Source organism: Brassica napus, chromosome A9, assembly GCF_020379485.1.
Source record: "Brassica napus cultivar Da-Ae chromosome A9, Da-Ae, whole genome shotgun sequence".
Classification (NCBI taxonomy): domain Eukaryota; kingdom Viridiplantae; phylum Streptophyta; class Magnoliopsida; order Brassicales; family Brassicaceae; genus Brassica; species Brassica napus.
This window is the reverse complement of record NC_063442.1, coordinates 26,947,640-26,970,386: the sequence shown is the minus strand read 5'-3', so window position 1 is coordinate 26,970,386 and position 22,747 is coordinate 26,947,640. Positions and strand designations below refer to the sequence as shown.

At 35.0% G+C, this 22,747-nt stretch overlaps 2 protein-coding genes across 4 annotated transcripts; both read left to right on the top strand.

The window, feature by feature from the left end:
• Positions 1–5,023: 5,023 nt before the first annotated feature.
• Positions 5,024–9,524, top strand: LOC106367250 (twinkle homolog protein, chloroplastic/mitochondrial). 2 transcript variants are annotated; one of them, XM_013806978.3, is made up of 19 exons: positions 5,024–5,448; positions 5,533–5,642; positions 5,797–5,852; positions 5,948–6,005; positions 6,089–6,184; positions 6,328–6,411; positions 6,613–6,693; positions 6,846–6,911; positions 6,993–7,109; positions 7,198–7,245; positions 7,325–7,471; positions 7,571–7,753; positions 7,843–7,974; positions 8,064–8,125; positions 8,269–8,352; positions 8,445–8,576; positions 8,660–8,891; positions 8,986–9,053; positions 9,216–9,524. In XM_013806978.3, exons 1-19 carry the CDS (start codon positions 5,169–5,171, stop codon positions 9,286–9,288), a joined length of 2,109 nt encoding a protein of 702 aa, XP_013662432.1. In that variant the 5' UTR covers positions 5,024–5,168; the 3' UTR covers positions 9,289–9,524. The 2 variants fall into 2 exon arrangements, with proteins under 2 accessions (XP_013662432.1, XP_013662431.1); XM_013806977.3 differs by having other exon boundaries at positions 5,029–5,448; positions 5,521–5,642.
• A 6,682-nt stretch (positions 9,525–16,206) lies between these two features.
• Positions 16,207–21,293, top strand: LOC106367248 (patellin-4-like). 2 transcript variants are annotated; one of them, XM_048739089.1, is made up of 5 exons: positions 16,207–16,226; positions 19,392–20,368; positions 20,456–20,580; positions 20,676–20,814; positions 20,894–21,293. In XM_048739089.1, exons 2-5 carry the CDS (start codon positions 19,406–19,408, stop codon positions 21,152–21,154), a joined length of 1,488 nt encoding a protein of 495 aa, XP_048595046.1. In that variant the 5' UTR covers positions 16,207–16,226; positions 19,392–19,405; the 3' UTR covers positions 21,155–21,293. The 2 variants fall into 2 exon arrangements, with proteins under 2 accessions (XP_048595046.1, XP_013662430.1); XM_013806976.2 differs by lacking the exon at positions 16,207–16,226 and adding an exon at positions 19,189–19,288.
• Positions 21,294–22,747: the final 1,454 nt, after the last annotated feature.

Sequence of the window (22,747 nt, the reverse complement as noted above, 5' to 3'; positions counted from 1 at the left end):
TGACGAATCAGAGCTGATGTCGTTCATTATGCAGCGTCAGCGTCAAAGGAAGAAGAAAGTGATGTTTGCTTGTGGTAGACGAAGAAGACGTCGGAAGCGTAAGAAAGAACGTACACGGAGGAAGATCCAGTCGGATCTATTGGTTTCTGGTTTGTAAAACCATGTGCAGAAGCAAGGTGATCTATCTTGAGGCTAGAGTCATAGTCTGGTGTGAGATTATGATGAAGAGACTTGCTAGCTATGTTGTGTTATTCACAAGAAAGGAAAGATCCGTAGAGGCTGAAGCAAGAATGAGATACAGAAGGGAGAGATAGATTATTCAGAGGAAGGAGAAAGCAAGTACAAGATAGAGAGATCAAGTAAAAGATCATAGCTCTTGAGTCACCATTGCTTTCCCCTGTTCCAGCTGCGTGTCTTCGTTGGTATCGGAGGAATTGAAGGCTGAGTGTTCGTCGTCTTCTTCGTAGCTGCTGATATACTCCTTTCCGGTAATATCTCATGTTGGAGATTATTCAGGTTAAGTCAAGCCAGGCTTAAGGAGCTTGAATCAAATCAAGTTCAACAGATTTCAGGCTCAAATCTTGAAGATAAGGTGGTCTTGTTTCAATACAGTCACAAAGGTAGTTTGTGATGGATGGTTAATCATTTTCTGCAAAGGATAAGGGGAACTGAAGCTTGCTGAATCACAAGTAATGTGTGTTATCTTTGCAAAGGATGATCAAGGCTCGGGTCTGGTGTCAGATTGTGTTTTGGTCAGCTCGTTTGTGGAAGAAATATGCAGTGTTGTTTCAGAAGATGGAAAGAATAGCAGTTGGTGGCACTTATGAATCTCAGGTCTGAGGGACGCCTTGGAAGTTGATGTTGGTATGTGTTTCAATGGCTATTTGGATATTGATTAAAGGTTCCAGGATCCAAGTGAAAGGAAGTTGCAGAGAAGCATGACAGTGAGGTTTAATCAGATATGAAACAAGACAGGTTCAGTAATTTAAGGCTTCAAGGTTGGTTCAGTTTTCAGAGATTTTGAGTTGCTGGTCTGCAGGTTCAGTCTCAGGGGTAGAGGGTCAGATTCTTGTGGATGTTGGGGAGCTCAGGTAGCAATGATCAGGGGTTATAAAAGGATCAGAATAGAGCTTGTGGCAACAAGGCTGGGTTTCTACTAAATGAATCAAGGATGTTACATTTGTGACTACTCTTCAGTGGCAGTAATGTGATAAACAGAAGTGGTTCTGCGTGGGTTTCAGTCTCAGGATAGTAGTCAGGCTCACTGGGTGAAGTGAGATGGAAGCTTCTGGTTATAAGAAGAAAGGCAGCAGAGTCATCAAGTTAGTGATGCAGAAACAGGTTTTATCTTTAGGAAGAAGCAGCTTGAGCTAAGCTTTGGTGAGATCTTGTGAGTAACAGGGGCAAGCTCGGTGAAGAGGTCTTGTTGTCTTACTCAAAGGTGTCTCTGCAGAAGACTAGAAGGGATGAACTCTGAAGCAAGGCTGATTGAATATCAGTGATAAAGAAACTAGAAAAGAAGCAAGTTTCTAGTTTTGTGTTCCACTGGAAAAGAAAGCAAGAAATTGGTTTTGCTGGTTCTGTTTCCTCTTGGACAGAGATGTTACAAGCTCAGGTCTGCAGGTGATGTCTCAGGTTATGGTAGCTCACGTTTTTTAGAAACTAAAGTCCAAGACAGGTTAAAGTTTCAGAGACAAGAAGGTGGAGCACGTGAGACAAGAGCAGAGAGCATGGGTTCTGATTTTGATTAAAATTCAGAAAGGATGAAGATGCCAGCGTGTATGAGACTATTACAGGTCATAACATACAGAGGATGGTCGAAGCACTTTCAGTTTGGTGGTACATGAATTGCTTTGAAGAAGCAATGACTCCTGGTGGTTTCTCGGGTATAAGTGACTGAGATTAAATGGCTGAAAACAGAAGATATTTGTCATAAGTTCTGACATGTATGTTGAAACAAGAAGCCATGTATTCAGTCAAAGTACACAGAACAGTTTAATGGATCAAGAAAAAAGTGCAGGAAGGTTTAAGGATGGTTATAAGTCTGAGAAGTGAATTTGTGTGTGAAGAGAAATTCAGTAAGGTCTGAGGGTTTCTGTTTCAGGTGGAGTCTTGCCTCTACAAGTGTTGTAGTGCACATCTTCAGATGTTTTTTGGCTTCAGGTGGAGCAGTGCTACTGGTTCAGACGAATTTCTCAAGTCTTCTCAGTGTATTGTTGGGTTAAAGTTCCTGCAAATAAGCTTGCAACAGCTTATGCAATTCATTCTGGTTTTGTGTGGTAGCAGGAAGGAAAAGAGAACCAAGTAGAGTGTGTACAAGAGAATGTGAAGTGTAGTGACATCAAGGCAGAATCAGAGAGAGAGAAACAGTTTCTGGGTGGAGCTATTTTCAGCAAAGAATCTTGTATCATCAGAGTTTTAAGCAGCAGTAAATAAAGGTTTATGTTGGCTTTGCTGGAGAAGAAATCAAAGGTGTTTTGATCTCTGGTATAAGGTGAAGATTGATGAAGTATTAGTCTGAGTTTTTTGCATAAATCAGAATGTGGGCAGGCTCTGAAGTTAAAAGAAGATAAGGTTGCTGAAATATAAGAAGTTGCAGGTTCTGTGAATGTCTTGAGATGAAGTAGACTGAAGTGATCATGGTTATTTTCTCGTATGAGGATTGAGAAACAAGTTCTTGCTGAAGTTTTCTCAAAGTGTATCACTTCAAGAAGGTATAATGAGGCGTGTGAAGGTAGCATAAAGAGAGACATTTCAAGAAGCTTGCAACTGATTTGAAGTCTTAGAGAAGGCTGAGGCAGAAACATGTTTTCAAAACTGATTTCTGAGACAACAACTTGAGAAGTTATAAGTTGTCTGGTTGCATCAAAGAAAGTTGAAATCTTCTCAGTAAAGAACACTTGTGAGATTGAACAAGTGTGGAGCCTAAGTGTGAAAAACACTAGAGGAAGAGTTAGTGAGCCAAGAAGAGTCTTTGGTTCAGCTGTGAGAAGATTTACGATGCAAGTACCAAAAGTTTTGGTGGAGTTTACATCATGAGCACGAAATTGATGTGAAAGAAGCTGTAAAAGAAAGTATCTCTTGAATATATCAGGATCTTATGATGAGAGATATGGTTAAAGGGTACAAGGAGTGTTTCTGAGCTGCTGGTACTGTCTTAATTACTCAAGGAATTGGAAAGGGAACTAGGGTTGAAAGTACTCACAGCAAGGTGGAGCTTTGAGGCGTGATCTGTTGGAGTTTCAACAGCGTTTCAAGTTCAGGTTTCAAGGTTGAGTTGGCTAGACAGAAGGCTGGTTGAATCAGGGTTGATTCAGGGAGGAAACAAGTATGATTCTGGTTTCTGCAAGAGATTTTCAGTAGTATTTTTGATTCTGATCTCAGGTGCTTTTGAGGTGAATCAAATGGGTCTACAGAGAAATCAAGTTGCAGGGTCACAACAATTTGTTTGGACAGAGATTGAGCAGAGATTCTCTACATCGAAAGTCTTCTTAACCGGGTTGTGTTGAGCGGCGTGTTCTGTTGGCGACAGCAGCGGTGCAGGGTGGTGTTCAAGTCAGTGTGTTCATCAAGTGGTTGTGAGGAAAATCTCAGGTTAAGCAGTTGGTGTCTACTGTTTGTTGAGATTGGTTTCAAAGGTTTTGAATCAAGGAGCTTCTGGTTTGAGGCAAGTGATTCATGTTCCGCAAATGATTCAAGTTCTGAAATAGTTTCAAGCTAGCATCGGCATCAGATTTTGGCAGAAGGTTGATGACTTTAAATCACAGTAACAGGTCAAGCATCAAGTGAGCAGCTTATGGATTGTGTTGAGTTACTGATGGGTGGTCGTCTCAAGTTTCCGGTTTTATAGAAACTGCCAAAAGAGAATCAATGAAGAAGTTGAGCTTAACACAAAGCTGTGTTAAAGCGGTTTATCAACTTAAGAAGACAGTGCTCAGGAATGAAAAAGTGATTAACATCACAGCCATGGCTTGTGAGTTTCATGTCTAGTTCATTGATGGTGATTGATTGTATGAAGACAAGCTATTGAGGTGGAGCTTCGGTTAAGAGGTTGAAAGGAGCAATGGCAAAGAAGTCTTCAGGTTGTATCAAGATGGATACAGGTTGAGATGCTTGGAGGAAACTAATTTCAGGAAGTATTGAAGCTGAGAAGATGCAAGAATCAGTAGGGAGTTGCAGATGAGCAAGTTTGCTCAAGTACATGAGGAGAAAGCTCAAGGGAAGGTAGAGCCATGAAGAAGATCGATGACAAGGTGGAAATTGTAGAAATATGTCATCTTATCTTCTAAGTCTCTTAGCCAAGAAGAAGGTTTCAAGCTAATGTTGGTCTTATGAAAGGCACGTGAGTTGGGCATGCTTTGGCTAAGTTCAAGTGGGGTTAAGAGAGTCATTAACCACTTAAGCTGAAGATATTTTTTCTGAGCTGGATCAAGTCATCGTCATCTTCACGAGACGGAGAAGATACGGTTACGACGTCGAGGTCTGTAACAGAACGGTGAGCAGAGAAAGAGCTCGTGCTCGGGAGAGAGAGAGCTCGAGACAGAGAGAGAGAGAGATCGTGAGTGAGAGAGAGCTAGTGAGGGAAGGAGTTTCTCTGTGTATCTAGCTAAACTCATCTTCTTGTTTCTTCTTCCTAAATCATACCTCATCTCTAGGTGATTGTAACAGAGATAGAGAGGAAGAAGGTCTCCTGTGATTGTACTCTTCTCAGTTCATCTATTGGAAAGGTTGAGAGACCTAATTCTCTCTCCGGTGAGTATAGCGGCTTCTCCACATCGGAGGAGTGCGGTGAACACCGGGTTACCAAAACTCTTGTGTCGTTTACTTTCTCGCTTGATTCGTTTCCACACTGCGATTGATTGTTTCCGCTAGATTTGCGATTTGAGATACATTGAAGCTTGCAGGAAACCGATAGAATCCTCAACATTACTAAATAAATGCAATGTGCCTGAACAAATAAATAATGGGCCTTTATGTTCAAGCCCAAGTTACGTAAAAAGAGAACAAAATCAAAATCTCTTGGGTGTCTTTCTCTTCTTCTCATTCTTCTTCCGCAAGACGCAGACAGACAGACAGAGGAGGGAAAAGAAAGAACCCCTAAAAAGTCTAAAACCCTTGTCGGAATTAAGAAGCGCTATGAAGTATAGTAGCTGAAAACTTTTTTCGGGATGCGTTTCTTGCTTCGCCTTCCTCAAACCCACCTGCGGAAACTGTCCAGTTCGATGTCAGTACTCATGGGTTCGAAGCAGTTCCTCGAGTTTTGTCTTCTTCCTTCTTTTGCAGCTTCTTCTCCTACTTGCACCCGTGGTGCTCAGAGGCAACTCTCTTCCGTTTCTAGAAGATTTCGTCCGGTTCTAGCCTCGAGACCCGTGTCCAAAAGCAGCCCTTATCACCAAAGGCCCAATGGTGTATCTCCCTACACTTCAATCTCCAGAGCCCCAAGTCCCGGTACGTCGTGAATGCTGTTTCCAATTGCTCCTCTATAGTTGATGAATTTGCTCAACGTATTGTGACTTGTAGTTGATCCTGAAGATGGTGCTGTGCAATCTAGATTAGCCAACTTGAGGCTTAAATTAGCTGATAATGGAATTGATGCTCAAAACTGTCCCTCTGGACAATACAGTGGTTTGATATGTCCCGAGGTAATAACATTTCTCTTTATGTCTTCTCCACAAGCCTCTTGGTATATGCCAAGACTTGAGAGAGTACTATTATGTTAATGTTGCATTTACGCTAAATTTTCTCCTTTTCTTTTGGAGTTTATATACTTAAGACTGTTCTTTATGTGCACGTCAGTGTGAAGGTGGTGACTCTGGAGAAAAAAGTTTGTCTCTTTTCATTGCTGCTGATTGGTATGCAAATCTTATTTTTGGCTTTGGTTTTGAATTTTCTTTCTTTTTTTTTTTGTTTATGAGACTGTAGTTAATGATGCCCTTTTAATTCACAGTTCTTCGGCTACATGGAATTGCTTTCGAGGCAAGTGTGGGTTGAAAGGTGGAGTACGGGTGAGTTGCAACACAAGCATGACACACGTTTCTTGAAATCTAAATTGATTAAATGAAAATTTTATCCTCCGTCCTTTCTGCAGGTGGATGGTAGGTTTACTACATCTGTACTTCCAGTGGAGAAGGTTGAAAGGAAAGTTACTGTGGATAGTTTAGAGCTAGAACCTCTCTGCGACGAGGTTGTTGTCTTCTAGTACTCACTTATTGTTCTTTCTTTCTTCTGTGTTTACGATGAAGGAAAAAAATATGAATTTGATACTTCATCTCGCTGTAATTCATATGAGTTTGATAAAACCTTATTGTGTTCTTGGTTATGCTTCAGATTGAGGATTATTTCGCTGCAAGAATGATTTCAGCAGAAACACTAAAGAGAAATCGGGTTATGCAGAAAAGAATAGGTGATGAGGTACTTACAAATATTCTTCTGAATCTGTTATTTTTCAAGCTTTTCTGTTACTTGGCTCTCACTGGTCCAATCTTGTTTGCAATTAGAAAAATCATGAACCTTCTTTTCTAAAGGAACATGCTTGCTTCTTGGTCCTGTTAGCCTTCTTCTGTGGTTGGTTGCTTCTTCTCACCTTAAGTTCTTGCTTCGTTTATGTGGCAGATTGTAATTGCTTTTACGTATTGGCAAAGAGGGGAGCTTGTGAGTGTCAAGTACCGTTATCTAACTAAGAAGTTCTTTCAGGTCCATATCATACAACTTCCCTTTCTAATATCATACATGAACAACTCTCTCTCTCTCTCTCTCTCTCTCTCTCTCTCTCTCTCTCTCTCTCTCGAGCTTTCTTCTATTATGACTATATTTACATGTTTTTATGTTTGTGTTGTTTCCTTCAGGAAAAGAATACACGGAGGATCTTTTATGGGCTTGACGACATTGAAAAAGCATCTGAAATCATTATAGTACGTTTGCCTTTACCTCCTACTGAATGATCACATGGTATTGATGATGGCTAAACAGTGAATTTAATTCTTTGACTGTAGGTTGAAGGAGAAATAGACAAACTTGCGATGGAAGAGGCAGGTTTTAGAAATTGTGTGTCGGTTCCTGATGGAGCTCCAGCGTCGGTTTCTTCAAAGGAAACTCCACCTGAAGAAAAGGTTTGTCTTGTCTTTAGGCTTCATACCTTTTCTTATCCAAGTTTTCTTATTTGATTTCCCTAAGAACTTTACTCTTCCGTGAAGCTAGGACACCAAGTATAAGTTCCTATGGAATTGCAATGACTACTTAAAGAAGGTATGTGCGGCAACAATTTATTATTTTGTTTGATTCCAAGTATCTGGATATAAAAGTATTTTTTTTTATTAACCTATAGGCATCTCGAATTGTTATTGCTACTGATGGAGATGGAGCTGGTCAAGCTCTGGCTGAAGAAGTTGCACGGCGTCTTGGCAAAGAAAGATGTTGGCGTGTCAAATGGCCGAAGAAAAGTGACGATGAGCATTACAAAGATGCAAATGAGGTCAGTTCGCAGATGATATAAAAAACGTTATGCAGTTGCCTCATTGGTATAGAAATATAGATGACCTGCAATGATTCCTTACTTGGATGATTCTCTTAGGTGCTGATGTCTATGGGACCTCATTCACTCAGTGAAGCTGTTCGAAGTGCAGAGCCATACCCTATACAAGGACTGTTCTCCTTTAAAGATTTCTTCGACGAAATTGATGCTTACTATCACCGGACTCATGGACATGAATATGGTGTTTCAAGCGGCTGGAAAACTTTGGACAACTTCTATAGTGTAAGCATTGAAGTCATGTTTATAATAATATATACTCATGTAGGGGTCAACACATCTGATGTCATATTCACCATTTGTTTGCTGATCAGGTTGTGCCAGGAGAGTTAACGGTTGTGACAGGGGTTCCTAATTCCGGAAAGAGTGAATGGATTGATGCTCTCTTATGTAATCTCAACCATAGTGTTGGCTGGAAGTTTGCGCTGTGCTCAATGGAAAATAAAGTGTGTTTCTGAATTAGTCCATGAATGGAAACAAAGAAACTGCGTAAACCAGTTTTGCTTGATTGATTCTTGTTCTTGCTGTTTTGCAGGTACGAGATCATGGCAGGAAACTTTTGGAGAAACATGTAAAGAAACCCTTCTTTGATGCAGAGTAAGCTTCTCTCCATTTGAAAAGATCCACACTTATCTGATTCAAGCATAAAAAGAAAAACTGTGGCCTTGTATTTAACTTTGTGGTGTGTAATCAATCACCTTAAGGTTATGTTTCTCTTCTTTCTCTTTTTGGCTCAACAGTTATGGGAGAAGTGTCCCACGGATGAGCGTTGAGGAGTTGGATGAAGGGAAACTGTGGTTAGATGACACCTTCACCCTCATAAGGTAAAACCTTTCAGCCTTTTATAGAGCTTGTACATTTTGGAGATGTTGTGTTAAATAATATTTTGGTGTTTTGTGTTCTCATGAATAATCAGATGTGAATTGGACTCACTTCCAAGTATTGGATGGGTTCTGGAACGTGCCAAAGCTGCCGTTCTTCGGCATGGGATACGAGGACTTGTCATAGACCCTTACAATGAGCTTGATCATCAACGTACTCAACGACAGTGAGTGTTGGTGAAATGTTTATTCACTCCAATCAGTCTTTTACCTTGTTTCGCTAAGAACTATTTATACTTGTTTTGGATAGGACGGAGACAGAATATGTTAGCCAGATGCTTACGAAGATAAAACGATTTGCGCAACATCACTCTTGTCATGTCTGGTTCGTTGCACATCCAAAACAGTTGCAACAATGGGACGGAGGTCCACCAAACCTTTATGATATTAGCGGGAGTGCGCATTTCATTAACAAGTGTGACAATGGGATTGTTATTCACAGAAACCGTGATGAAAAGGCTGGTCCTCTTGATCTAGTGCAAGTGAGTACCATTTGGTTGTTTTTAATCTGTAGTTTAGTTAAAACAATGTGCATACTTGTCCTAAACAAGGTAATTAACTTTTTGTATGTTTCAGATTTGTGTGAGGAAAGTGCGAAACAAGGTTGCAGGACAAATTGGTGATGCATACTTGTGTTACGACAGGTAACATTATCTCTTTTTGCAAATAGCTGTTCACAAGAACTTAGTGGTCTGCTTTGGTTCTAGAAACTAGTTGAAGTTGTTTATAAGCACTCAAGAGTTTAGAGTAAAGAGGTGCAGTCATAGATTGATTGTTCAGTAATGAATTTTTTTTTTGTTCGACAGGGCAACTGGTTTGTTCTCAGATTCTCCTATAACACCTGAGAAGCCTGAGAGGAGATCAAGCAGACGGCAATGATCCGCGGTTTGGTGAGTTGAAATACCGTAAAAACACACGTTGGGACATAGTCGATAACATTTGTCTGCTAAATTTTATTCCTTTTTTGTTAGATGCTTTTACCTTTTGTGAGAATTAAAAGACTGTCTCAGTTTAATGTGGATGGTTTACGTGTTACTCTCTTCTGCTGTCTTGGTGGGTCTGATTCAAAAGACGTGATTTTAGATTTGATTTGTGTACAGCATGAGCTGGTGATCTTTTGTGCTCTGTCTCTTTCTGTAGTTTGTGCTGTTTCTCTCTGGTATCATCATCCTTTTATTGCGGCTGATTTGGCGGGGTGAGTTAGCTGGAACTGTTGACCTCAACAACTTCTCTGTTATAATTATCGCAACTCTTTGCCAACTGCTTCGATTATTTCTACTGTGTTTTGGTTATCTTGATTATTATTGGCACGCAAATAATATAGTTTGAAGGGATAATTAGGAAAATACCATATTTATGTTTTCAAATTTGAAAAAATATACTGACTCAATTTGTTTTTCAAAACTACTCTTGTCCAATTTGTAAAATGACATCTTCCCCAGGTTTAAGTTAGATTTTATCTTTTAGTGATTAAATTCAAATTTCCAAGTTATTAAGATCATTATATTGATTTAAAATATATATTGGATTAACCTTTTATGATATTACAATCTTTATCAAAAATATCTCTTATACATTATTTGTTAAGTGATTTATACATGTGTGTCACTGAAAAAAATGATATAGCACTAAAAAATGATGACAGTTTTAAAAAGTGACATTTTTAAGAAAAAAATGATATGACATCATATTAACTGTGACTTGTAAAATTTCTTTTTAAAGCTTTATATTTTTTTGCAAGAATTTTAAATATAACAATGACTAATAACTCATATAATGTCAATTTTCCATATAGATATTATTTTTTGGTAAAACTATTAAAATGTATAGTTCGTATATCTAATCTATTAAAACTGAAATACAAACTGAAATCTATACTATTAAAAGGGAAGCAATTTTTAAAAATCTACTTATAAAAAGTTGTTGGACCATTTTCTTTTTTTATTTTTTGGTATTCCTTATATATTATATGTTATCCCTATTTAATCTCACTTTGTTATCAACAAAATAAATATTATTAATTGGGCTTTGGGCGTTTAATTTAAAAAAGATAATTTAACTGATATAACCCATTCAGAAAAGAAAATTATAAATCCAATTAACATTTGTTATAGAAAAAGAAAATTAACCAAATTAACTTTAGACCCATTTTTTACAAAATCCCAAATTATGAAGACCATTTTATACATAAATACATATAAATGTAACATTATTTAAATTATATGGATTTCTAATAATAAAATATCTGTCACAAACTGATTTTTTTTTTTAAATTGATAATAGTTTGATAGAAAATTTAAAAAGGAAAAAAAAATAATACTTGCTTCACTATTTTGGTAGATTGATAATTAATATATTTATAAATAAACTTAACAATATTTGTTAAAAGAAATTTCTTATACAAGTCAAATGTATATTAATATATCAAAAATTTATAAAACAAAAAACAAATTATATTTTTTTCAGTGGGTTAATAACGGCCTTTTTGATTTTCAGATACTTTTACTATATTCATTTTATTATATTCTATCCCACTAATATGAGTTACTAGATCTTACGGTTCGACCACAAGTCTGATTCGGATATGAAAGCTTAATGAAAATATTATACCGGACTGAAATTAATAGAATAGCTTTTAAATATTTTAGATATCTAATAATAAATATAAATTCATTTAATATTTGAGTTTACGGTCACCAAAAAAATACCCGCTTCTTAAACACGGATCAAAATCTAGTTAACCTTTAAAATTATAGCTTAACTACATCTAAATGCCACTGAAGTACTAACTAATCCTAGGATTTCAGCATTAATTGCATTTTCCTAATTGTATACATAACTTCCTAAATCAAATGTACTATAATAAATTGGCCATACATGTGACGTTTGTTTGTAACAATGTTTTTGTGAACATTACCATTAAACCGTCATCTTATCATCTTTATTATTATACATTTGGTGATATTCACAAATTTAAAAATAGTGGAAAAGAATATATATCTTAACCCTCATATATAGGAATAGATTTATATAATCATTAATTTATCACATTAAATAGTGCAAAAGATTATTACTAAAATCTTATATATGTATCTATCTATTCTATTAGTTTAGATTCCTATTTTTATCTATTAATAAAATATTGTCATTTAAATTTTAAATGATCCATTTAAAATTGACATATATTGTATACTGTCAAAAAACAATGTGATTAATCTAAAGAACTGAGCATCACAATAAAAACAAACCGTAGTAAATAAATTTTTGGATTATACACGACCAACATTTACATCTTATCATCTAATTTACTAGAACCATAATATATAAACAACCCCAAATTTGCATCAATTAAATTTTTGAACCAAATAAGATAGGAACATGTAGTATATATTTTGATTGATTTAGAAATCCATATAGTATTATAAATCCAAGTAAAATATGCAAATCCAGAGGTGTTTCTTCGGATTTGAGTCTTTGTATTTTTAACAAAAAAATCCAAAAAAATCCATTCAAATTCATTATAAAATCAAATATATTAGTAAATTCGTACGATTGAATAACACTTGATTTAATAGAGAATTTATGAATCATTAAACCAATAACACATGATTTTAATACATATTTTAAAATCATAAAACCAATAACATTAGATTTAGTTCGGATTTTCAAATCCATTTAAATACAACAACCAATAACCCCTACGTAATAATTTGTCTTTAGTTTGACAAAAAAAAACATTAGATGAAAAACATTACATGCCCTTTAAAAGGGCGGGTTAGATCCTAATAACTATTAAAATAATATATATATATATATATATATATCACATACTAAATAAGATTACAAATATAATTCTTTACATCAACTTAAATATCATATTTGTATAAATAAATATAATTGTAAATGTGCATCAAAAATACAAAAAAAAAATAACACTAATCAAAAAAAAAAATTGATAGGTAAGTGTTTAAAATTTTATTTAAGTTATTTGTTCATCTTCGTCATGTTAATTAACCAATTGATTTCCAAGTTTAACATATTTTAATTAAAACAAACAAAATCTCAAATTAATTAGCATTTATATCTATATAAATATATATGTATATATTTAAAACTAAATTATAAGATATATTTTAAAATAAATAATCATTAAACATAATATAAAATAACTAAAATTAATATTATAAAATGTAATTTATCTTTGTTAAAATTTAAATAAAAACTAATTGAAATAGTTATACCAAATCAAAAGAAATAAGATTACAAAAGATATGTTTATGATTTTTTAACCATTAAATTTAAAATATAAAAATAAGAATATTGAAATATAAATCAAAATTTTCTTTTAAGATAAAAATTAATATATTTAAAATTATTTTTGCGTATAGTGTAAGAAAACACCTAGTAAACGAGATGAAAATCAAGTCGAAGACATAGTTTTTGCATTTTTTTTTCAAAGCAAACTCAGATACATGGCAACAGCAAACGTGAAAACGACTTTTTTGCTTGGAATAAATCTAAAATTCTTTCAAAGAAAAAATATAACTAGAGAATTTTATATAACAAAGTATCATTTCGACACATAACATAAAACTTTACATGTTATTTTAGAACTAGGAACAAATGGCACTGTCCATGTGATAGCTAATCGTTGCATTGGTCGTCAGTGTGCTCAGAAATCTCACTAAAGAGAAAAATATACAAAACTTATAAAACGTAATGACTGGATCAAAATTTAACAAGTTTCAAATGACTATGATTTTTTTTTTTGGTAAAAAAAAATGGTTTCAATTCTTTGTCAAAAATCCAAATATTATAAATAGTCATTCCCGACGTGAATTGAACCCAAATATAACGTTACAGCCGCAATCTCTTTACCACTAGATCAACGTAACCTTGATGACTATCAATTTTTTTTACACAAAATATTGCATTTCCTACGATGATTATTTTATTACTTTCATTTAAATTAAAATTATATTTAAAATAATAAATTTAGTTTCTTGCTGTAATTATAAATTTAACTAGGATAAATTAGTTATTTAGCTGAAGAAAAGTGTAAAGTATTTCTTCAGATTTTCCCTAGTTTAAAAGCAAATTTAATAGTTGCGTCGCTGCACTTTAAATGTCATCATATAATCTCATTGGGAGCTCGTTAATATTTTGGAATACATTTTTATTCGCATCAAAGATATTCTTTTTGATTCATTTAAATCATAAAACGACATTTATTTTGAAACAAAAATTTTGTTCTATCGAAACGGAGGAACTATTGACCAAGACCAACGTTTATTGATACCTATCTATGATATTAAATGTTCACTTTCATTTTTTATTAGCAACTAATAATTATTGATGTTAGTAATTCTTAATTTGATTTGGTTAAATATCGTAAACACCATGTTGATAAGGGTTTACTGAATATTTAATAGATGTATTATGAATTGAATCCAATCAAACAGCTAGTAACTAAAAAAAAAGTTTTGCTGGCATATTTGGTGTCAACAGCTAAAAGTGAACACTTACTTACCAAGACAGGAGAGTACCTGATTGATTAGTTTAATTATACTTGTAATGATAATCATTTTTGTAGTGATTCATTTAAAAAAAAAAATATTGAGGAGGAAAGCATTTTACCGTTACAAGGAAAAGATTCTCAGATACTGGTACACTATCTAATTATAAGTGTAAATTATAATTAGGGTAACTCCAAATTGTAAAATTAGCATCAAACAAAACAAGAACACATTGAATCTAAGTTTTACAGTCAGCAAAACACAAAAAATGGAAGTAGGGACTTCGGTTGAATAATCAGTCCGTTGCGCCAACTTCTCTCTAGAGTCTCCAACAAAGAATATAGTTTCGGTGGCCGGTAGCGTTGCCGCCGGTCACCAGTCTCTCTGTTTCTTTTGTCTTTTGGTGTATATACTTTCGCTTGGCGAGTTACTACTTCCGCTTGTCGGATAAATATTTTCGCATGGCGACTTTTGTTGTGAGTTTCGGTCCGGTACAGAACTATACTTCATGTTTCCTTTCTTATCTCTGATTATCAGGATCGATAAATAAAAGAACTCCGAATTATAATCGGAGTGGTACTTGGCCCTTTCACATGTGCTTGAATTCGGCTAGCTTCTGTCTAAACTCTCTAATCATCGGTTTGTCCAGAGTTCTTTCTAGGAGTATAATTCTTTACTTCTCTAATCGATTAGTAAGATCGATGTAAAGTTTCTCTGATTGGAAGAAGTATGAAGTATTGAAAGTCTCTATCAATTTGGAGTATGATTAGTAAAGTCGGCGTTTCTTATGGCGGTCCGACATAAATCTATTTCCGGTTGTCCAGAGCTTCTCCTGTGCAAATTATCCCCGGTGGTTTTAAGTGTACAGCAAGTTAGTACGTTTAATGGTGGAAGAGCTTTGATTGGTACAAGGTTTAGCGGAGAAGAATCATAAATGGAGAGGCGATTACAGTTTCATCCCGGCCATGGAAGCTTGAAGCGGTTGAGATTTGCCGCTGCATGATGAAAGACACAAGGAGAGGATACGTGTCTTGGGAGATTTAATGGAGCCTACACGTGGATGGCAAAAGCATCATCAACCGTTTCCTTTTTAGGTTTTAACTAGTATTATAGCAAGGGCAAAATAATTGTCAAATTAAAGATGAAAAACATTACATTAGTTAACTTTTTTTTTTTTTGAGAAAAAGCTTTAGTTACCATTGTTTACCACTTAAATGAATACAGAAATACACATCTTTAATAGTTGACAACTGCTTTTGTGGATGAACTCGAGGGCTTGAACGCATTTGAGAAACGAAACATTCGATGGAGCTTTAAATGAGAGTGTTAAAGACATTTCATCACCATTATTATTAGACTTTGAGGAGTTGGTGCTTCTTGTTCTATGTCTTCCGTGCTTAAATATTTTACGCAATGAATACATGTGTTAGAAATTTTCTGAGTTTTATGTGAAACTTATAATTTACGGTGTTTTCTGATCTTTTAAATGTGGAGATTTCAGTTTATTTAGATGCAAAAGAAGTGAAGGTAGTGGGACGGTAAAGATATTGGAAAACAGTTTCACCAATAGAACTGAAAGAATTTTTAATAATGGAAGATTAAAAAAAATAGACAATAATTAACTTTATCGAAACAATACAAAACAGAATATGTAAAAAAAAATCAAATGAAAAGGACAGTGAACAAACAAAGAATCATGGGTTGTGGGCTACTTTTTTAAAATTGTTCTACGGTTTCTGTTAGTTTTTTCTTTTAAGCATTATTTTTCTTTCAGATTGTTCTCTATTCCAATTTTTTTTTTGAAAAATAGATTTTCCACATGTCAGCTTTAGATTGGTGATGCGACTTTATATAAGGGATTTCTGTAATCTTCTCTAATTGGGCCTTTGTATTAATCAGTTGTATGCCCTTTGGGCTTGAATGAAGATCAAATTGACAAAAAAAAAATCAGTCCGTTGCGCCGAACATACTCTGTCGAATAGTCCACGTGTCGATCTCCCGGTGGATGACCAGATCAGCAGAGACGACCGTTGCAACATGCGAAGACGAACGTGGGGGACCCAGCAGATATCTTTTGTGTAAAGTTTGGATCATTGGATGGAGGAGAGAGATTGAAAGGCTTTTAAATCCAACGGTTATGGTTTCTCCTTGTTTTATTTTAGTGGTGGACCCTACATTTGACCGTTGCTTAGAATGGGTGGGGTCCAGCCCTCAAAGCTCAATACTTTCTCCTCTCTTATTAATAAACCGTAAAAGATAAAACACAAGAGGAAGTCGAATTGAGAGATACTCTTTATTTAGGTAAACTAGAGGGTTTTCCGGGCTACGCCCGGATTTTCCTATAATATTATTAAATTAAATTAAACTTGCGTATTTTTATTTTGAGATGGTAATTGAAATTCATAACTAACAATTTACAATCATAAAATTATAATTATATTTTTAAGTTTATTATAATTTTTCATTAAGAAAGATGTTTGTTTAAGTTTGTATTTTATAAATTTTTATATGTTAGATAATTTTCATTATTTTGTTTAATTTTTAATAAATTCGGAGTATGACTTGTTTAACTTTTTTATTTTGTACCACATATTTTTGACACTATACAATAGATTTATAATTCATGAAATTTACAAATGAGTATAATAAATTAGTTTGATGTTATTTTCTTGTTCTCAGTCGTTAATATTTATTGACTTTATATGTGGTATGATGTTTATGTATTTTAGTTTTTTTTTGTTAATTATCATTTGAAGCTTCAAATAATTATTATGGAATTGTTAAAGTAAAATATTGTTAAAAATCTTATGGCGAGTATTAATTTTCATGCATTGTGTTGATTAATTTATAATATATTATATATAGTTAGTTAATGTGGTTTTTATCATTATATATTTTAAGACTATTCGTACCAAGATAATTTTTTCACTCTTTGATGTTCGATAGTTTTGTGAAAATATATATATTACATCTTAAATAGTTGGTTGTTCAAATGTGGACCTATGATAAAAAACGTTCATTCATTTTTGGTTTGGTTCTTGTGTTATATGTATTTTTCATTTATATGTTCTCAGTCATTTTTTCTATATGTTTTAATTATATTAAGTTTGTTAGTTATTTATGTCTTCAGTTATTTTTCCTATTTATATGTTTTTCTAGTCCTTTTTTATATGTTCAGTTATGTACTCACTGTTTAGTTATTGTTATTTTCCATTTTGTTCTATGATTGTTTTTTTTTAAAATGATATAATTTTTTATAGTGTCTAAAAAATGTTCATCTCCTTCAAGATACTTCTTATAATGATTTATATACACATTATATTGATATTAATTTTATTTTTAAGACATCATCTTGTTCTGTTAGATGAAATATTTACATGATTTCCATTGTCTTTAAATTTTTTCATGGAATTAATATTTTAATCAAGTTGATTTTTCTTGGTTTTTTGCCAGTGATTTTGTATTGGTTCTAACATTAATAGACAAAAATCGAAACTTTAATATTCAAATGTTTTTTCTGTTAGATAAATTGTTATATTTAGTTTCCAAAGATTAGTCCAAATTACTACTTTTAATGGCTGCATAGTTAATTATTTTCTGGGAAACTAAAAGACATTAAAACTTTTGTTGCTCCACAATCAATCTTTTTTTTTCTCACCTTAGAGAAAGTGAAGAGCAGCTCTCAACTCGTAAGCATAATGATATAAATGTGTGACTTTAGCATTAGAACTACAATTTCGAGAATATGTGCATAAGCCTAGACAATTTTTGCTTGTGAAAACTATCAAAGATTGTAAAAATAGTAGTAGTTGTGGAGCATAGAGTTATCAACATTAAGCCAAGCTTTCCAAGTATCATCATCCCCGTAAAGAGAGCATGAAATCACTACATTAACAATTTAGAACAGTATTACCATTATCTATGCAATCATTCAGCTGAAAAGAAAATTACAATGTTTTACACATAACTGAAACTTATACCTTGAACATGCAAAACGCCTAGATGGTTAAAACATCTTCTGCACCAAACCTGGGTGAAAAAAATCCAAACGAAACATTGTGTCATCATCAGGAATATATGTAATACATGAATTCTCAACAACAAAAGAGAGAGAAGGAAACCAAAAAAACATATACCTTCGGTTATTTTATAAATCTTAAAACCAAGAACTCAAAACAGTAAAAAGCATCAAGTAGAAAAAAATTTATAGTTCTAGTATTCATATATTGTAACAGGATCTTCGTAACGCCGTTAGTACTCGTAATCGCTTCAAGCGCCTTCTCTTCTTTGAAAATATAAGAGACGCTCCAAAGCACCGTCACGGCACCGTCGATACTTTCATCAGCTTCTTAACCACTTAACCACCGTCTTCAATCACTCACCGTCTCCTCCGCAGATTTCCGATCTGCCTTCCTTTGTGGATGCTAAACTCTTGAGAAGCTTCAAATATTTCTCCATCACCGAAACGCTCGCTTGTGGATCCGTGAAAAGATAAGAGACGCTCCAAATCACCGTCACGGCGTGCTCCGTCGCCGCCGTCGATACTTTCATCAGCTTCTTAACCACCGTCTTCAAACACTCGCCGTCTCCTCCGCAGTTTTCCGATCTGCCTTCCTTTGTGGATGCTAAACTCTCGAGAAGCTTTAAAGATTTCTCCGTCATTGAAACGCTCGCCGTCGTTGGATCCGTTAACAGCTTCGTAAGATCCTTGATGAGCTTCTCTCGGATTAGATTGAGTTTCACGCGCCTCGGTGAGCTGATCGCGATCAAGCAGGATAGCGTCGCTTCGATTAAGCTCGAATCTGAGTCTCTTCTAATTGATTTCATTAGCTCGCCGACTAAACCGTCTCTCTCGGCGATTAAGACCTTTGACTCACCATCTGGCCATAAGGTCGAGGAAAGGGATTTTCTTTTTTGTTTTTTCGAGAGGAGGTGGAAGGAATTCCTTAAGAGGGTATTGAAGAACATGGATAACAGTTGAGGTTCAGTAACAGAGATTGAATGAAGAAGAAACGGAGAAGATGGAGTCAAAAAAAAAGATAATAGATAGAGTTTTTTTACTTGGGTTAATTGGGCCGCAGATGAACAGGTAATATGACTTGACAGGAAAAATGATTGTTATTGGAAGATTTTACTAAACAAAGCCCAGCGAAAAAACATATGCACCTGAGGCCCAAACGTAACTCAATAGACTGAAGCCCATCTGACATGTTCAAATGAAATGTTCTGATTGGAGGAATATTTTTAGTGACGTGGACAACTTCTTTGCTCTCTATATCTTGCTTTTAGTATTGTGATTTCTCTCCAAGAAGTAGCTACTGTTTTAATTTCAGATCTCTTCAAGAATCAAGAAGGAGAATTAGGTTATTCAAATTTAGTAATTCATAGATAAAAAAAGTTATGAGTTTTTTTTTTGTTAGTGTGTTATGTTTTGATGATTAAAGATTTGTTTAAATGTGATTATAGGCAAAAGATTAAATATGACTGCTGAAGTAAAGGTGGAGGAGAAACAGGTAGAGTCTGCGGTTGTTATTGCATCTGTGGAGGAGGAGACAACAGTTAAAGTTGTTGTTGAGGAAGAGAAAGAGACTAAGGTTGAAGAAGAAGAAGATGAGAGCAAGCCTAAGGGTGTTGAGAAGATATCTTCTTTCAAGGAAGAAAGCGATTTCTTCTCTGATTTGAAAGAGTCCGAGAAAAAGGCTCTCAGCGATCTCAAGACAAAGCTTGAGGAAGCTATTACTGAAAACACTCTCTTGAAAGAGAGTCCTGTTAAGGTGGAGAAGAAGAAGAGTGAGGCTATTGTTACCGAAGAAGAAGCTAAAGCTGAGACGAGTGAACCAGCGGTTGTTGCTGAGGACAGCCCCAAGGAAGAGGCCAAGACTGATGCTAATGCTGAGACCATTGAGAAGGAAAGCCCTGAAGAAGAAGTAAAGGCTGAGACTGTGGATAACGACATCGAGCTATGGGGAGTGCCACTGCTTCCAAGCAAAGGAGCTGAAGGAACCGATGTGATCCTCATGAAGTTCTTGAGAGCAAGAGACTTCAAAGTCAACGAAGCCTTTGAGATGCTCAAGAAAACCCTCAAGTGGAGAAAGGAACACAAGATTGATTCAATCCTTGGAGAAGACTTTGGGGAGGATCTTGCCTCTGCAGCTTACATGAACGGTCTGGACCTAGAATCACGCCCTGTCTGTTACAATATCTACAGCGTTTTTGGTAACGAGGAGCTTTACCAGAGCAGGGAGAATCTATTGAGATGGAGGTTTCAGCTGATGGAGAAGGGAATCCAGAAGCTTGATCTGAAACCAGGAGGTGTTACTTCTCTTCTCCAGATCCATGATCTCAAGAACTGTCCTGGACTTTATAAAAAGGAGCTCTGGGTCGCAATCAAAAACGCAATAGTAGCTCTGCAGGATAATTACCCGGAACTCGTCTCCAGAAACGCGAGTTCATATTATTATCATTCACTTGCCTTCTCTCTATTACCAAATCTCCTGACTTGTGTGTAAATTGTTTTTAATGTTCTGCAGGTATTCATAAATGTTCCCTTCTTGTTCTATGCTGGCAGCACTCTCCTGTCACCATTCTTAACTCAAAGAACCAAGAGCAAGTTTGTTGTGACTCGTCCAGCTAATGTCACAGAGACTCTTCTCAAGTAAGCACCCAATACTAACCACCGCTCCTCCTAATATTCTTTGAATGTCTCTAATCTTTATCATAACATTTATTATGCATTGTGGCTTGATGAAGCTACATTCCAGCAGAAGAGATCCCGGTTCAGTACGGTGGTTTCAAAAGATATGATGATACCGAGTTCTCCAACGAAGCTGTTTCTGAAGTTGTCGTTAAGCCTGGATCATCTGAAACCATAGAGATCCCAGCTGCTGAGGTAAAGAATTTTGAAAACCAAAGTCCGTTCTTGTTTCAGGAGTGGTAAAATATCTATCTACTCTTTGTTTGTTTCATAGACTGAAGGGACATTGGTGTGGGACATTGCGGTTTTGGGATGGGAAGTGAGTTACAAGGAAGAGTTTGTACCAGCAAATGAAGGGGCTTACACTATAATTGTCCAAAAGGGGAAGAAGATTGGATCAAACGAAGGACCGTTGAGGAACAGTTTCAAGAACAGTGAGTCTGGTAAGATTGTTCTGACCGTTGACAATGTTTCCAGCAAGAAGAAGAAGAGAGTTCTGTACAGGTACAGGAACAAGACGGAGTCCTCTTGCTGAAATAGAGGCTTTTCAGCAGATATCTATCTAAGCAGTCTATAAAATATTCTTTTGCTACAGCTTAAAGTTTGATGTCATTGTTTAATTGAAATTCAATCTTTTGCTTGTTCTGTTATGAGATTTCTTTCTGTTGTTTTTATATGCTATATTTCAAATATTTTAAAACGACTATAAATTACTAAAAATGGTTAAAGTCTCACATTAAAAATTTCTGAAACAACTTCATAACTTGAAAATTATATATTCGATTTACAACAAATATCATTGAGGAGAAGAATGCGAGGAAGAACAAGAACACAGAGGTGACGGTGATGGTGAAAACACCACACAGAGAAAAATAAACAAAATATATAAATGGTGACGACTCAATATCAAAATATGGAGAAAAGACAAAAAATATCTTAAAATAATAATTTTCAAAAATATTAAAAAATAGAATATAGTTTGACGCTAAAATCTTTAATTTTATAATCAACACATACCTAAATACAATATTGAAAATTATTATTGTTTACACGAGATGTTCACTCCATCACTAATAAGTACTACACAATATTGAAAAAAATAAACACAAAATATATTAACGTATTACCTATTAGTACATAACACACTGAAAATACCAAACAATACTTTTAACAAATAAAAACGATCAAATAACTACATTATATAGATCATACTTAACAACAATGAAACACAATATTCCGCTCGAAGCGTGGACGCACTCCTAGAATGTTATATTTTGAATCTTTAAAAAAACCTATAAATTAATTAAAGTATTAAAAGTTCCATACTCAAAATTTTGTGTCTAGTGGTTTAAAATTTCATTATAACATGATACAAATAATTTAAATAAAGCTATATGAATATGAGTCGAGTCTCATTTAAGAAAATATTTAAATCCAAAAAGATACATATTTTGATATTTTTTAAATGAAATTATATACTAATACATAAATATTATATTTGTGGAATTCTGCTTTTAAAAAAGGGAGGGAAAAAATAAAAAGATAGGAAAGAAGTAAAAGGGGAAGAAACTAAAGTAGGGCTCCAACATTATTCATATATATATATAAACCAGATATGCCGCCAAAGTTCCCTTGTCGCCCACCTCCCTCAAAATAAATATTTCGGTCCTTCCGTTTGGCCTTTCGGATTCGACAATCAACGAGGTCAGTGATTTTGATTTAGCAGTCTGTCTACGAATTCTTTGTCTGATGTTTGATTGAAGAAGATTTTCGTTTCTAGAATAGAACCTAACTAACACCGAATTGTTTGAATGTTAAAGAGATGAGTGAAGACTTGATACCAATCTCGGTGTGGTGGGACATCAACAGCTGTCCGGTTCCCACTGGTTGGTCCGAGAATTTCATCGGCTTTGACGGATGCAGGCTACGATGGTCATAACATCACTGCCATTGGCAACCTAGAGCACATCCGTGATGAGGTCTTGCTTCAGATCCTGTGAAGATAAGGCTCAACAGATCCTTTGCCCCCGCTCCTCATTTTCGCTTTCGGCCAAGTGTGCATATGGCAACAACGACTGTGCTTTGGGACATGGACAGCTGTCCGCTTCCCGATTCTTTTAGTCCATCG